At 43.6% G+C, this 16533-nt stretch overlaps 1 protein-coding gene across 3 annotated transcripts in view; it reads right to left on the bottom strand.

Annotated features, from left to right (window-relative positions):
* SLC13A3 (solute carrier family 13 member 3) overlaps nucleotides 1-16189 on the bottom strand; it is an 82304-nt gene extending 66115 nt beyond the window's left edge. For 2 of the 3 annotated variants that reach the window (XM_060030689.1, XM_060030690.1), the window contains exon 1: nucleotides 6229-6360. In XM_060030689.1, the coding sequence (XP_059886672.1) occupies nucleotides 6229-6339 (111 nt within the window). In that variant the 5' untranslated portion in view covers nucleotides 6340-6360. Of the gene's footprint in view, nucleotides 1-6228; nucleotides 6361-16125 lie in introns of those variants that run through there. The other variant, XM_060030691.1, reaches the window with a different exon arrangement.
* Nucleotides 16190-16533: the final 344 nt, after the last annotated feature.

Raw genomic sequence — 16533 nt, 5'->3', positions numbered from 1 at the left:
GGAGAGAGCAGTTTGGGCACACCTGTGTCACTTGTTCCAGGCCCTGGCCAGGTCCAGCCTAGCTAGGATGCTGACTTTGTGTCTTCAAGGTCTGAGGGTGTCTGAAATCCTGCTCATCAGTCCAGAGGGCATTGTCCTGCCGAGTTAGGTCAGGAAACACAATCTTGCTCCCCGCCGCATCACCAGGAATCGCACTGGCCTGTTTACACACCTGGCAGGAGCTCCAGGAAAGTGGAAAGTTGGCTGGACCTCAGAGGAGCGTTTCCGAGGCCAAGGGGTCTGTGTGGGCAACGGGTGAAACCTGGCAGGAGAGCACGGATGGGGAACAGATGAGGGTTCTGGGACCACCTGGCTGGGAGGGGCTGGGAAAGTCCCTCCATGTGCCCTCTGGGCCTCAGTCTTCCCAACTGAAAAACGAAAGGGCTGGAAACACCGATTCCAGCTCAAATCTTCCACAAATGAGTAGCAGTCTGGGGTTTTAGAAAGTTCATGTCTTCTGAAATCAGATACCTGAGTTCAAATGCAAATTCATTCATTCACTTGTTTACCGAGTACCTACTATGTGTGAGACACTGTCCTAGGCACTGGGGATGCTGCAGGGAACAAGACAGACACGGGTCTTGCCCTTACATCACTCACAGCCTAGTGGTGGAGGCAGACAGTGAACAGATGATGAACACTTCAGATTGGGATGAATGCCATGAAAGAAAAAAAATAGGAAGCTGTTTAAGAGAGTGCTTTGTACGGTGAGGAGAGTAAGTGTTCTTGAGAAAAGGCACCTCCTTGGAGGAGGTGCCTTTGGAGCTAAGACCCTAATGACCAGACAGATCCAGCTGCGGAAGATCAGGGGCAAGAGCATCCCAGGCAGAGAACAGCAAGTGCAAAGGCCGTGAGGCAGCAACAAGCTTGGCAGGTTTAAAGAACCAAAAGAAGGCCTATGAGGCTGGACCATAGTGAGAGAAGAGGAGTATGGGAGATTGTAACAACCATGTTTGCAAGTTTCTGAATTTGATGCTCTGGCATCTTGGGACCTTGCTATACCTGGAGTGTCTGCCTCTCCCAGGGCTAGCTAATTCCTAGAGATAATAAACAACTCACCTGTGCATCAGTTTTTCAAATGTAAACCAGCCAATCCAGAGCCCACACCCCCAACCACCTCTTTTATTGGGCTCTCTCACTCCAGGCCACAATTCGCCTGCTGTAATCATCCAGGGCCAGCGACCAAACAACTAGGGACAGTCTCTATGTCCCAAAGCCCACTGAAATTATTTGAACTAGCCAGTCCTAAGTCTGCTTACTCTGACTTGTCCGTTCCTTAAATACATAATATATTGGCAGATAGTGATGAAGACCATGAAGTAAGACAAGGCAGAGAAGAAAGTGTAAAGGATTGTTTGTATTCTATGTTAGATAGGGTGGCCAGGGAAGGCCTTTGAGGAGGTTCATCTTTGAACTAAGATGAATGAAGTGAGGGAGAAAGGCTTGCAGACACCTGGGGGGAAGAGCAGTTCAGACAGAGGGAACAGTAAGTGCAAAGGCCCTGGGGTGAGAGCAATCTTGGGATATTTAAGGAACACCAAGAAGGCCAGTGTGGCTGGTGCAGAGGGAGAGAGGGGGCCTGAGCTTCTAGTAAGTAATCAATAAATATTAGCTGTTCCTATCCTTTCTTGAGGGCTTACTATAATCTGAACGGAAATAAGGGAGCTTAACCTCTGCTTCCCCGCATCCCTAATCTAGAAGTTAGGCTTCAGAGATTAATTGAAATGTCGGTAGAATAAAACAGTGATGACTGGGAGCCTGAGATGGGGGAAATCACTGGACAAGAAGAGGGAGATGGAGGCACTCATCCCCGCCCTGCCACTCACAGCTCACTGTGAGGCTTCAGGCAACTTCCTTCCTTCTCTGGGCCTCACTTTCCTCATCTGTAAAAATGGGGATAATCATTATTCCCACTTCTTAAGGCTGATGTGAAGAGTAAATGAACTAAAATGTGAAAGGCATGTAAAACAGTGTGGGGCAAATAGAAAAAATTCTTATCAATTATTAGTATTATAAACTCCCACCACGTTTGACACGGCACTGGACAATTTCTGTATCTTCTCTTAATTAAGTCCCATAGTAGCCCTATGGGAAGCACGTGAGTTCTCCCCACTTCACAAGTGAGGAAACCGAGGGTCAGAAATGTGAACTCTCCAACCCAAGCTCCCTGACTCACAGTTTCAGAACCAAGACCCAAACCCAGGTCTTCCCAGCTCCAAGGACCATGCTATTTTGATCATCTTACTTGAGTCTCAGTTTCCTCATCTGCAAAATAGGAGAGTTAAAACATGTCTTGAGTGTTGAATAAAAAAGTAAGAAGTTATGGTGCAAGTATAATATACGATTTCATTGGGCCCAAATAATAACCAGGGAGGAAGGTGATGTTATGGGCATGGTATCAATGAAGAAACTGAGGCCCAGAGAAGCCAAATGACTTGCCCAAGGTCACTGAGCAATGATGTGGAATGAGAAGCCAGTTCTGATTCCAAAGATTCAAAACTGGGAATGAAATAACCATTTTCCTGGTCACCCACCTGAATTTCCCCCACCCAAGAATTGAGCATATGCAAAAAAAAGTGGGCCTCTGACTTCACAGATGTACTACCGCCCCAGAACAAGCATGCTGCTAGCCAGACTTGATGCCTTTGTGCAAACTGGGAAAAGGGGCTCTTCCTCAGGTGGACCCAGCACTGCACCAGAGTACACAGCTCGGCATGTGCAGTGCAGGTTGGTTCAGTCTCATTTTGCCTCCTCAGGTCTCCTTGTGCAGTGCACAGCCTGTAGAACACTCTGCAGCAGTCCTGCCCAGAGCACCCCCTCCCCTCCTCAAAGCATCCTTAGAAAGAGTCACCTGTGAGTACCCACTGTAAGAACTCATCTTGGCCAGATGGTCAGTCCAGCTAAATTTGCCTTCAGTGGGTGTAGGAAGAGAAAGGAGGCAAGATTTCTCTGCAAGCACAAGGGACTGGTGCAGATTTGCAAGCCTGATTTAATAGTCTCATCCATCCCCTCCAGCTGCCCAAGCCCAGTCCTCTAATATCCACCTCCCAAGATGCCCATTCCTGGAAAACTTTGAGGTGGTCCCTCCGGCAGTGTCCTGACTTCCTTAGTCTCTGGCACTCTTTGTGGCAAGAGCCATGATCCCCAGTGGCCCTGGAATTGCAGCCACTGCATTCCAGAAGGGCATCCCACTCCTTTTCACCCCTGCTGACAGGGTTCCAAGCCAGGAGGACATAATGTAAGAATTGTTCCCATCCCCTGCCATCCCCACCCCTTGGCTCTACCCTTCAGATTAACCCCAGCCTCCCTGCAGCCTCCCTCACCAGTCGCCAGGGGACAGGTGTATGAGAACCAACCCTTTCCATCACACAGACTTCTAGAACATCAGAGCAGCAATGGCCTGTAGACCTTATGAAGCTGGAAAAACAGAACCCAGCAAGGGGCAAATGATCAGTGCCAAGGATCTCAAACTTCTTTCCCGATACCTACAATTTTGCAAAAGTTTTTGGGAACCCAGGTGTACCCTATGCCCGGCATTGGTGGCTCCAGAGTTTCCAGGTGAGAGCGGCTTAGAAGCAGCACTCTGATGTTGGGGGTGGGGTAGACGCGGAGGACACTTGCCTTGAAGCTTCATTTGCCCAGAAAGCGCAATGTTTTTTTAGACTGCCGGCCTTTGTTTGGGGAGGTTATCACGGGATTAAAACTGGTTACGATTACGGGAATTGTCTTGAAACTATGTGTGCAGAGCACACCCACTCGGTTTGCTTTAAATGTATGTCACAGATCAATAAAAAGAGCAATTTTCTCTGTTCATTATTCTCTAAGGATGCTTTTATTCACACTGTACATTAAGAGACATGTCAGTTATTAATATCCAAGGATAGAATAATAATATAATATGATAAATACATGCATATTACACGGAGGAGGGGGCTTTGAGTGTGCCGACAGAGATTTTGAGGGAGGCTAATAAGATCTCCCAAGAAGTCAGACCTGCCTCCTGGGAGGAGGCCCTGGCTTATCAGCCACTTTAAAAGGTAGTGACATCTAGGGCCACACCAAGAGTACCCACCAGGGATCTGTAGGGAAACAGGAGAGGTTCTTAGTCAATTATAACGAAAGAAAGAGTATAAAACGCAGCTGTTAGAAGTACAGACACTGCATTCTGGCTTTGTACTGGCTGTGTGGCCTTGGGCAAGTCACCTAACCCTGCTGAGCTTCCATTTCCTCACCTGTACTATAGGGATGCTAACAGCAGCTGCCTCCCCGATTATGTGGACATTATATAGGACAATGCCTGAGAAGCTCTTAGCATGGAGCCTGGCACATAAGAAGAGCGAAGCAGTCAGTGAAACACTTTATGTATTAGGCTCACCACCATCGCAGAGGGTCAGGCACTCGCTGTCACCTGTGCACACTGGGGATCATATGGAAGTGGATTCTCTGTGAAGCTAATGAAGTTTAAGCTTCAGAGCCACTCCCAAACCCTGTACTGAATTTTCTATCTGTAAATCTGTATGCTTTTTCTTAAAGAGAGCCCCTTAAATAGTACATGCTTCAGGCCCCGTAACACTTGGACCTGCCCCTGGGTTCACAAATCTTGCTAGAGGGCAGAGCGGAGAGAAGCTTTCAGAACCCCCTGCTGTGTTTCATCACTTCTTCCCCAGAGCTCCGCCTGGGACCTCCCAGACCCATCCAGCCTTCCACGGGTGATGCTTCACACAGCGAGGCAACTTCCTTACTCAGCCCCTCGCGTCAAATCTCAGAAGCTAGCATGGAGATCGCTCCATTTTATAGACAAAGAAAGGGAGACCCGAAGAAGAAAGGAGATTGGTCCAAGGTCCTGAAGTCAGAGAGTGGTCTGGGGTGGGCTAGTTTTTGAATAAGCAACCTGATCCTTACACCAGGATGTATTGTTTTCTCTTGCATGTCAAGAAAGTCTAATTGCTTGGATAATTCCACACCAAAGAACTTGCCCTGGATCTCCTGACACCATCTCCTTCGTATCACTTCCTCACCCCCTGGGCCCAAGGAGGGCTCCTTCCTCCAGGCATCCCTCTCTGAACACCTCTCCCAGCTCCCCTGGTCTCTGCTGGTGGTGCTGGGTAATCCGCCACTAAGTTACACACTCTCTTTACTTTTACTTTTATGAATATTTACTATCTCAATGAGGGATAGTGAAACAACTTCCTGGAGGTAGAAGCCTTGTCTAATGAGCCTAGTGCCCTCCCATGATGCTGCAAATGGGCTGAGCAGAGGTGAGGGACTCAACAGGGACCTGCAGTACCATCTCCTTCCAGCTCCCATTGGTAGTGACTTTTATCATGACACTCCTGGCCTCAGTCTGCAGCCTTTGATCTCCTAGGGATTACTTTCTTGGAGAGTCTAGAAACAGGTCATGTTCTGGATTCTGATAAGCCAGGGATTGAATCCCACTCAGCTGTTTGCTGTGTGACTGTAAGCAAGTCACTTCTCTCCGAGCCTCAGTTTTCTCCTCTGGAAAATGGGGCAAATGATCCTCCCCCTCTGAGGGGCACTCTCAGTCTGGATTAAATAAGATGATGCACATAAAGCAAATTTTAGCACTGCACCTTGCTCTCGGCAAGCGTTTATTAAATCTTGGCCGTCCCCATCATATGAGGCGCGTGGAAATAAGACCAGCCTGTGCGTTCTTAGGCACTTACTGTGAATCAGGCTCAGTTCTAAGAGATTTACATAGCTTGCCTCATTTAATATTCACCACAACCCAGTGGATTGGCATTATCGTTTCCCCTATGTTTACAAATGAGTAAACTGAAGTTCAGAGAGGTTAAATGACTTGCCCCAGGTTACACAGCTTGGCATTCATCAAGTGTTCCTTGTGATTATCAAGTGAAATGTGCAACACAGCGCCAAGCACATAGTTAGAGCTCAATAAAAAGAAATCATGCCTGGAGAAGTGAGAAGATCCGGAAGGCTAGGTGGGACCCAGGCTCCAAGGAGCAGCTAGAAAAGGGGAACTGCGGCAAGAGGTGTTCACAGCAGGCCAAGGCAGGATAAAGGGGGGACAGTCGAGGGGGTCTGGTGAAATCTGTCTAGACTGGGACCTCAGCGGTGTTCCGCCTCAGAGGCTCGGGAGGAGAGGGTCCTGCCTGTTGCACGGCCGCCCAGGGCGCGGGACGGGGGGCCCACAGGCAAAGGAGGCGTTACCTTGGGCGGGAGGGCGAAGACCACCGGCAGCAGCGCGAGCGGCGTGAACAGCAGCACCAGCAGCCGCCGCGCGCTCCACACCTTCTTAGCCACTGTCGCCAGCGCCGCCATCTGCGCGATCGCCCCGCGGAGCGGGCCAGTCCGGGACTGCCCGCGCCTGGCCCCCCGGCTCCGGCTTATAGCCTGGGGGAGGGTTTGGGGAGGGGACTGCGCTTGGGGGCCCGCCCTCTCCCTGCGCCTCCCGGAGGAAAAGGGTGGTGCCTGCTCCCCCGGGACTGGGCGAAAGAGACCCGGGAAAGTTAGGAAAAGTTCGACCCTAGAACTAAGGAACAGGACTCCAGCCCAGAAGGCAGAGTAGCCTCCGGTTTAAACCTCCTGACTTTCCAGTTATGTGGCCGGGGGCAACTGGCTGAACCCTTCCTTACTCTCCCGTGAAAAGGGCCATAACAACTGGAAGATTAAATCACTTACTAGTAATAAGTGGGTTCAGGTACTGGCTCTGCCACATACTAGCTGCGTGGCCTTGACAACGGCCTCTGAGCCTCAGTTTTCTCAACCACACAGTGGGGGCGATGCCAGTGATGGTCTCTGCTAGACAAGAGGTCTGTTAGCAGCTATTGCTGTTGAGATTGTTTTTCTTATTTTCTCCCACGGTGGGTCAGTCGTCTGTGGGCTGGAGCCCGGAGGAGTCTTCTTGTTCCTCTTGGATAAATGCACAGGAGTACAATCCTGGATTGGATGGTAGTTGCACCCTTGGTTTTTGAAGAAACCGCCATGCAATTTTCCAGCGTGTTAGCACCGTTTTACATTTCTGTTAGCCACGTATGAGTGAGCCAGTTTCCCCACGTCCTTGCCAGCACTGGGGTGGTATTTTTTATTTTAGCCATTCTGATAGGGGTGTAGAGGTATCTCACTGTGGTTTTTTGTTTTTGGTTTTGGTTTTTTTGCGGTGCTCGGGCCTCTCACTGTTGTGGCCTCTCCCGCTGCGGAGCACAGGCTCTGGACGCGCAGGCCCAGCGGCCATGACCCACGGGCCCAACCGCTCCGCGGCATGCAGGATCCTCCCGGACTGGGGCACGAACCCACGTCCCCTGCATCCGCAGGTGGACTCCCAACCACTGTGCCACCAGGGAAGCCCTCACTGTGGTTTTAATCTGCATTTTCTTAACGGCTAATGATGTTTAACATCTTTTCACGTGCTTCTTTGCCATCTGTATATCCTCTTTGGGGGAAATTATTTCCTCCTGTTGTTTGCCCATTTTCTCAGTGGACCGTTTTTTCTGCTGTTGAGTTTTGAGAGTACTTTATACAGTCTAGATACCAGTCCTTTGACAAATACGTTGTCTGCAAAAATTTTCTCCCAGTCTATAGCTTGGCTTTTCATCCTCTTAACAGACTTTTCAAAGAGCAAACATTTGTAATTTTGGTGGAGTCAAATTTATCAAATTTTCCCTTTTTTGGATCACGCTTTTGGTGTCAAAGTCTTTGCACAGCCCTAGATCCTGAAGATTTTTCTCACATTTTTTTCTAGAAGTTTGATAGTTTATAGTTTTATGTTTATATTTAAGTCCATGAGTTAATTTTTATATCAGGTATGAGGCTTAGATTGAGGTTCTTTTTTTTTTTTTTTTTTTTTGCCTATCAATTTGCCTACCAATTGCTGCAGCTTCACTTGTTTAAGAAGTTATCTTTATTCCATTGAATTGCTTTTGCACTTCTGTCAAAAATCAATTGGGCATATTTGGTGGATCTGTTTCTGGTTTCCCTATTCTGTTCCATTGATCTAATTGTCTATCCCTCTACCAATACCACACTGTCTTAATGACTGTAACTGTATAATAAGTCCTGAAAATAGGGACAGTGATTCCTCCCACTTTATCCTTCTTTTTCAAAATTGATTCAGATATTCTGGTTTCTTTGCATTTCTATGTAAATTCTTAGAATATTATCTATATCTACAAAAATTAAACCTGCATATCGATTTGGAGATAATTGACATCTTTACTCTGTTGGCTCTTCTAATCCATGAACGTGGTATGTCTCTCCATTTATTTAGATCTTCTTTGATTTCTTTGATCAGCATTTTATAATTTTCAGCCTAAAAGTCCTATACATGTTTTGTTAGATTTGCACATAAGTACTGCATTTTTGAGCAATGTAAATGGTATTCTATTTTTTTCAGGATCCATATATTCACTGCTAATATATAGAAATAAAATTGAATTTTGTATGTTTATCTTATATCCTAAAATCTTGCTCAATTCATTAATTAGTTCTGGGAGGTTTTTTTTTTTCTCAAATCCTTCAGACTTCTATATAGACAATCATGTCATCTACAAATAAGAACTGGTTTATTTCTTCCTTTCAGATCTGTATGTCTTGTATTTACTTTTCTTGCCTTACTGCACTGGCTAGAACTTCAGGCACTATGGTTGAATAAGAGTTTGAGAAAGGACATTCTTACATGATTCACAATCTCAGGGAGAAAGCATTCAATCTTTCACTATTAACTATAATGTTAGCTGTAGGTGTTTTGTAAATGCTCCTTTTCAAATTGAGAAAGTTCCCATCTATTTTTATTTTTCTGAGAGTTCTTATCATGGATGAGTGTTGAATTTTATCAAATGCTTTGGGAGGGGGCATCAATTAATATGATCAAATTATTTTTCTTCTTTAGCCTATTAATATGATGGATTACAGTGATTGGTATTCAAGTAGTGAACCAGCTTTGTATCCCTGGGGAATATGCCACTTGATCATGATGTATAATTATTTTTATATTTTGTTGAATTCTATTTGCTAATTTTTTTTTTTTTTTTTTTTTTTTTTGCGGTACGCGGGCCTCTCACTGTTGTGGCCTCTCCGGTTGCAGAGCACAGACTCCGGACGCGCAGGCTCAGCGGCCATGGCTCACAGGCCTAGCCGCTCCGCGGCATGTGGGATCTTCCCGGACTGGGGCACGAACCTGTGTCCCCTGCACCGGCAGGCGGACTCCCAACCACTGCGCCACCAGGGAAGCCCTGCTAATATTTTATTAAAGATTTTTACATCTATAATCATGAGGGATATTGTCTGTAGTTTTTCTTTTTTTATTGCCTTTGTCTGGTTTTGGTATCCGGATAATACCAGCCTCATAAATGAATTGGGAATTGTTCCCTTCTCTTCTATTTTCTAGAAGAGACTGCATGGAATTGGTGTTAATTCTTGTTTAGGTGTTTGGTATTATTTCCCAGTGAAACCATCTAGGCCTATAGATTTTTTTATTTTTTGCAAAATTTTATATTTAATTTTCTTAATAGTTATAGGGCTATTTGAATTATCTACTTCATATTGAGTACATTGTGGTAGTTTTTATTTTCGGAGGAGTTGGTCTGTTTCATCTGAATTGTTAAATGTTTGCATGTAGAGTTTCTAGTACTCCCTTTTGATGTCTGCAGGTTCTATAGTGATATCCTTGATTCATTCATCCATTCCTGATTCATTCATTTGGTAACTTGCATCTTTTCTCTCTCTTTTTGTCAGTCTTACTAGAGATTTTTAAATTTAATCCTCTTTTCAAAGAACCAATGCTTGGAGGTTGTTTTTCTGTTTTCAATTTCATTGATTTCTAGGCCTATCTTTCTTTTTTCCATGCTTCTCTTTCTTTTTTCTTTTTTTCTACTCTTCTTTTTCTAGGACATTGAAGTGGGAGCTTAGATTATTGATTTGAGACCTTTTTCACCTTTTCAAATGTATACATTTAATGATAAAAATTCCCCCTCTCTGCACTGGTTTAGCTGTGTCTCACAAATCTTATGTGGTGTATTTTAATTATCATTCAGTTCAATGTATTTTTTATTTCCCCTTGAGATGTCTTCTTTGACCCGTGGATTATTTAGAAGTGAGGTGTTTAGTTTCTAAGTGTTTGGAGATTTTCCTATGATCTTTCTGTTATTGATTTTTAATTTGATTCCACTATGGTCAAAGAACCATAACCTTGTATAATTTCAATTCTTTTAACTTTCTTGAGGTTTGTATTACAGTCCAGCATAACTATCTTTCTATATGTTCTATAGTCACTTGAAAGAATGTGTATTTTGCTGTTGCTGGGGGGACTGTTCTATAAACGTCAACTAGATTCTGTTGTTTGATGGTATTGTCAAGTTCTTCTATAGCCTTGCTGATTCTCTATTTACTTATTCTATCAATTATTGAGTCAAGGGTGTTGAAGTCTCTATAAATGTAGATTTGTCTATTTCTCTTTTCAGTTCTATCAGTTTTTGCTTCACATATTTTGTAGCTCTGTTGCTTGGCATATACACATTTAAGATTGCTAAATTTTTTAGTGTATTGACTCCTTCATTATTATATAATGTCCCTCTATGTCTCTGGGAACTTTCTTTGTTCTGAAGTCTACCTTCTTTGATATTAATATAGACACTTATGATTTCTTTTGACTACCGTTTACCATATATATTTTTTTATCCTTTTACTTTCAATACGCATATATCATTTTTTTTTTTTTTTGTGGTACGCGGGCCTCTCACTGTTGTGGCCTCTCCTGTTGCAGAGCACAGGCTCTGGACGCACAGGCTCAGCGGCCATGGCTCACGGGCCCAGCCGCTCCGTGGCATGTGGGATCTTCCCTGACCAGTGCACGAACCTGTGTCCCCTGCATCAGCAGGCAGACTCTCAACCACTGCGCCACCAGGGAAGCCCTATATTTGAAGTGAGTTTCTTACAGACAGCATACAGTTGGGTCATGCTTTTAAAAACTCCACTCTGCTAGGCTCTGTCTTTTAATTAGTGTTTTTAGACCATTTACATTTAACATAATTGTTGATATATTAGGGCTTAAATCTGCCATTCTGTTTTCTATATGTTCTCTATCTATTCTCTATCTCTCTTATTTCTCTGTTTTCTTTTTCCTGCTTTCCTGTGGATTACTTGAACATTTTTTAGAATTCCATTTTGATTTTTACATAGTGATTTTGAGTGCATTTATTAGTATGGATTTTTTTAGTGCTTATCCTAGTTACTACATTGTATGTACATAACTCAGCACAGTCTACTGGTACCAATTTCAGTAAAGTATAGATACCTTATCTCCCTTTATGTCCCTTTACTTTACCTGTTATAGTATTATTATCTTGTATTTCCTCCTTATACATTTAGAACCACATCAGACAATGTCATAATTTTGGCCTCAACCATTAAACATAATTTAGAAAACCCAAGAGGAAAACAGTTTATTGCAGTTACCTATATTTTTGCTTGCTATGTTCTTTCTTGCTTCCTGATATTCAAATATTCCTTTATCATTTCCTTTTGGTTTAGAGAACTTCCTTTAGTCATTCTTTTAGAGCAGGTCCAATGGCAACAAACTCTCTTAGGTTTTCTTCATCTGAGAAGGTCTTGACTTCCCCTTTGTTCCTAAAGGATATTTTCACTGGATATAGGATTCTGAGTTGACAGTTTCTTCTTTCAGCACTTGACAAACGTTATGCCACTTTTTTCTGGACTTCATGAATTTTGGTGAGAAATTCACTGTCATTTGAATTGCTTTTCCTTTAGAGGTAAGATGTCATTTCTCTCTCACTGCTTGCAAGGTGTTTTTCTTTGTCTTTAGTTTTCAGAAGTTTGACTATATGCCTTGGTGTAGTTTTAGTTATCTTGTTTGGAGTTAATTCAGCCTCTTGAGTCCGTACATTTATTCTTTTGCCAAACTTGAGAAGTTTTCAGCCATTATTTCTTTGAATACTTTTATGCTCCTTCCTCTTTTTCCTCTCTTTTCAGAACTCCAATGACACAAATGTTAGACCATTTGTTATAATCCCACAGATTCTTGAGGCTCTGTTCATTTTTTCAGTCTATTTTCTCTCTGGTGTTCAGATTATGTAATTTCTATAGTTCTATCTATAAATTTTTTAAAACTATGATTTTCTAAAAATATGAATAAGAAATAAACTAAATTCCATGGGGTCAGCACTTTTGTAACCTGTCTTGGTGTAAGAGTATGCATGAGTTTCATCCACAATGAATCTGTATATACTTGGTCTACTAGTTTTTATATATATATATTTATTTATTTAATTTATTTATTTTCCTTATTTTTTTTTTGGCTGTGTCGGGTCTTAGTCGCAGCACACGGGATCTTTGTTGAGGCACGCGGGATCTTTGCGTCATGGCTCACGGTCTGCTCGGGCTTCTCTCTAGTTGCAGCGCGTGGACTTCTCTCTAGTTGTGGCATGCGGGTTTTCTCTCTCTAGTTGTGGCGCGCGGGCTCCAGGGCGCATGAGCTCTGTAGTTTGCGGCACTCGGGCTCTCTCATTGAGGCATGTGAGCTCAATAGTTGAGGCACATGAGCTCAATAGTTGTGGCACGCGGGCTTAGTTGCCCTGCGGCACGTGGGATCTTAGTTCCCCTACCAGGGATCGAACACACGTCCCCTGCATTCCCCTGTACCACCAAGGAAGTCCCTGGTCTACTGTTTAATATGCTTGAACCATTCAAAAGAATCAGATTTACTAAAATGTATAATTGCAGTTTATACTGTTCAAGAGAATTTAATCAAATTAGTGATCTATGTCAAATGCTCAAGGAATGTTGTCTTCATACCTTACTTATTAATGAATAATAACAGCCAACATTCACTGAGTACTTACTCTGTGCCAGGCTCTGTTCTAAGAGCTTTATATGATTTAACTCACTGAACACAAAAATGACCTTATGCAGTAGATGCTAATATATTCCCATTTTGCAGAGGAGGAAACTGAGGTACAGAGAGCTTGAGTAGCTTATCCAAGGACACACAGCTATTAAGGAGGATTCAAATCCCAGTAGTCTAGCTCCAGAGTCCCCATGCCTAACCACGACATAGTAATGACTCAGAGTATATGTTCTATTAGATATGTTTCATTAGATGTGTTTATTAGATACGAGAAATATGACTTTTACGGTGAACATTAAAGTAAAATAACACCTCATCCCCTCAAATATTTGAGAGTTGTCAACAATTTGAGCGTATGCACTCAAGAAGCTGTTTCCTAATACTCAGTACCATCAGATAACAAGGGTCATCAACACTCCTCTAACCATCTAACACAGTGGTTCTCAACCCTGGCTGCACTTGGAATCACCTGGGAAGCTTTAAAAATGCTGACGCCCAGGCACTGCCCTTAGAGAGTCTGATTTAATTGTCTGGGATGTGGTCTGAACATCAGGATTTTTAAGAGCCCCCAGCAGATTCTAATGTGCAGCTGGGGTTGAGAGCCACTTTTGGAACAACTCCACTGCTTTCCAACTCCCCACACCCCTAAAAGCTAATCCATCTTTTGTCAGATTCTGGTGGAATCATTTCCCTGATGCAAAATCTGAGTTGCCTTCTACAACTTCATATCTAGAGACTTCAATCCGGTTCTCATGGCCCTCCTGAGTTCTACCAAATTTTTGCCACTTAATACCTCCAGGGCCTGGGCGTGGTCTGTGGTAGGTGCTCTGTCAATGTTTACTAAATGAATATTTAAACACCAGACTTGGTTTTCCTCACCAGCAAACTTGGGGCTAATCATACATACCTTTCATTATTCCTTTTATTCAATAAATATTGACTGCATAGCAACTATATACCAGGCTATGAATACAATCATGAATAAGACCAAAAATTTTAAATCTCTGCCTACCTGGAACTTTCATTTAGTTGGCGGGGGATGGAGTTGGAGGAGACAAATGATAAACAAATGAGTAAAATGTATTATGGCATAAAGATGAGAAGATGACAAGTGCTACGGAGGAAAATGAGGCAGGAGAGGGAGATGGCTTGTGATGGGGGGCGGGGGTACCATTTCAGATAAGGTGGTCAGGGAAGCCCTGGATGACTAGGTGACTAAGGGCCTTAAGCTAAGCAGAGACCCAAGGAAAGTGGGCGAGTGGACCCTCTGAGTATGTGAAGGAAGCATTCCAAGAGGAAGGAAAAGCCAAGTGCAATGGCTCTGAGGCAAGAGCAAGCAAGACCTGGCTTAGAGTCATCAAGGAACTGGGTACAGAGGTGTGATCAGAAGGGCAGCCAGCGACTAGAAGACACAGGATCTTGAAAGGCTGAGTAAGGATTCTGCATTCTACCCTGAATGACAAGGGCAGCCACTGCAGGGATTTAAGCAGAGTGACAGATGCTGCTTTCATTATGTTAGTAACAGATTTACTTAGATATAACTGACATAGCATACAATTCATCCATTTAAAGCCAAGAGGTCCAGAGTTTTTAGTATACTCACAAAGTTGTGCAGCCATTACTATAATCGATTATAGAAATCTTTCATCATCCTAGAAAGAAACCCCACACCCATTAACAGTCTCAACCAACGCCCAATCTCCCCCCAATCTCCAAAGCCCTAGATAACCACTGATCTACTTTCTGTCTCTCTAGATTTGCCTATTCTGGACATTTTGTATTAATGGAATCATACAATACGTGGTCCTTTGTGTCTGGCTTCTTTCACTTAGCATGATTTTGTTCAAGGTTCACCCACGCTGTAGCATGTGTAAGTACTTCTCTCATTTTTATGGCCAAATAATGTTCCATTGTATAAATATACCACATTTTATTTATCCATGTGTCACTTGATGGATATTTGAGTTGTTTCCACTTTGGGGCTATTATGGTAACGCTGCTATGAACATTTGTGCGCAGGTTTTTCTGTGGACATGTCTTCAGATCTCTGAGGGAGGGACAGAAAGGAGCTGTCATTGAGACCGAATTAGATGGTGGAATGTTTCTCAACACCTGAGAGGCAGACGCGTAAGGAAACACAGATCATTTTATGTTGTACTAGACGGTATTTAAATAACATTTAATCCCACAGGGTGAAAGTTATTCCCTGTGTCAATTTTCTTTAACTCTTCATTACACCACGGAGAGGGTCTCGGCTGGGTGTTAGTGTTCCTTTAACATCTCATCACTTGGTAACTCTCTTTGTAACAGCCGAAGAAGATTTCAAGGCCAGAGACTTGGACATCTTGCTGCGACTGGACAGCACTGGTTTCTTTTTATTTTATTCATTCTTCTAATTACTTTTGACTTAGGACAAGTGATTTCTTTCTTTCTTTCTTTTTTTTAAACTAAAGCCCATGATTTTAAAACAATCCTCCTTTTAAGTTAAATCTATTGAAGTTTACCATGTGAAGCAACTCAAAGAAAAACACTAAGTAACTCTTAGTATGGGAAGTGCATGGTTATGGCAAAATTCCAAAAACTGGATGCAAAGATCTGAAATTTGGGAAACCAAGAGATGGCAAGAGAAAGGCCCTGGAAGAGATGCAGTGCTCACTTCCTATCCAGGTCATGCTGCCATGATTCCCGTAAACCCCTAGGGCAAGTTATTTCCCAATGGACCCTTTGCAGGCTGTGATGAAACCCTCTCCCACGTCCTTTCAAGTTGGAGACCTGACCTTGAGCCAGCCCAATAGTCGGCTTCATCAAAGGTTCTAGCCAGGTTAGTGTCAGACAGCCTGGGATGGTCAGCGAGGCCCTGCAGAGAGCACTTTGGACATGTGAGGCCTGGGTGTGGGAGGATGGGGTGCTCCAAACCGGAAAAACGAGTCCTGGGGATTTGGACCAGCTGACATCATAGAAACGCAAGCCCATTCCCCAAAGCCCAGAGGCAACTGGGACCAGGGTATATTGCACCCAGCGCCCCTGGACTGGCTCCCTGTTTCTGGAACCAGCTGAGAGATTCAGAGTACAAATATCTTCTATTAGAGCAGAGGTTTCAATCTGGTGACTCAAATGTAGTAATAATAATAATGATAGCATTAATAATAGCAAGCACATATACTGCACTTAACTATGTGTGAGGCACTGTTTGCAGCACTTTACATGTATTAATTTATTTAATCCTTATAATAATCCATTTTCATTACCTTATTGAGCCTGTCACACCGCACTGGATGAAGCAACACTCAAATTCTGGCTGTACCACTTGCTTGTTATGCAACCCATTAGGCCTCAGTTTCCTTATCTGAAAAGAGAACAAAAATTGTATGTAACTCATAGGGATGTTGGGAGGATTAACAGGCGAGCGTAGAGCACAGTACTTGCATACGGTAAGTGTGCAACAATTGGCCATTGTTACTCTGCTTGTGGCAGATTTTCCAAGGACAGCACCAATATATATCTTCCATCCTACGTGTGCATCCCATATGCTCCTCTTACAATGTGATTAACACTTCGCACTGAGAATTGAGGGTCTATGTCCCCACCTCTGGAAAGTGGGTGGGGGCTTGTGATGCACCAACCAATAGAACATGGCAGAATGGATGCGATGTGAT

The sequence above is a fragment of the Delphinus delphis genome, chromosome 15 (assembly GCF_949987515.2).
Source record: "Delphinus delphis chromosome 15, mDelDel1.2, whole genome shotgun sequence".
Taxonomy (NCBI): domain Eukaryota; kingdom Metazoa; phylum Chordata; class Mammalia; order Artiodactyla; family Delphinidae; genus Delphinus; species Delphinus delphis.
This window is presented reverse-complemented; position numbering and strand designations above follow the sequence as displayed.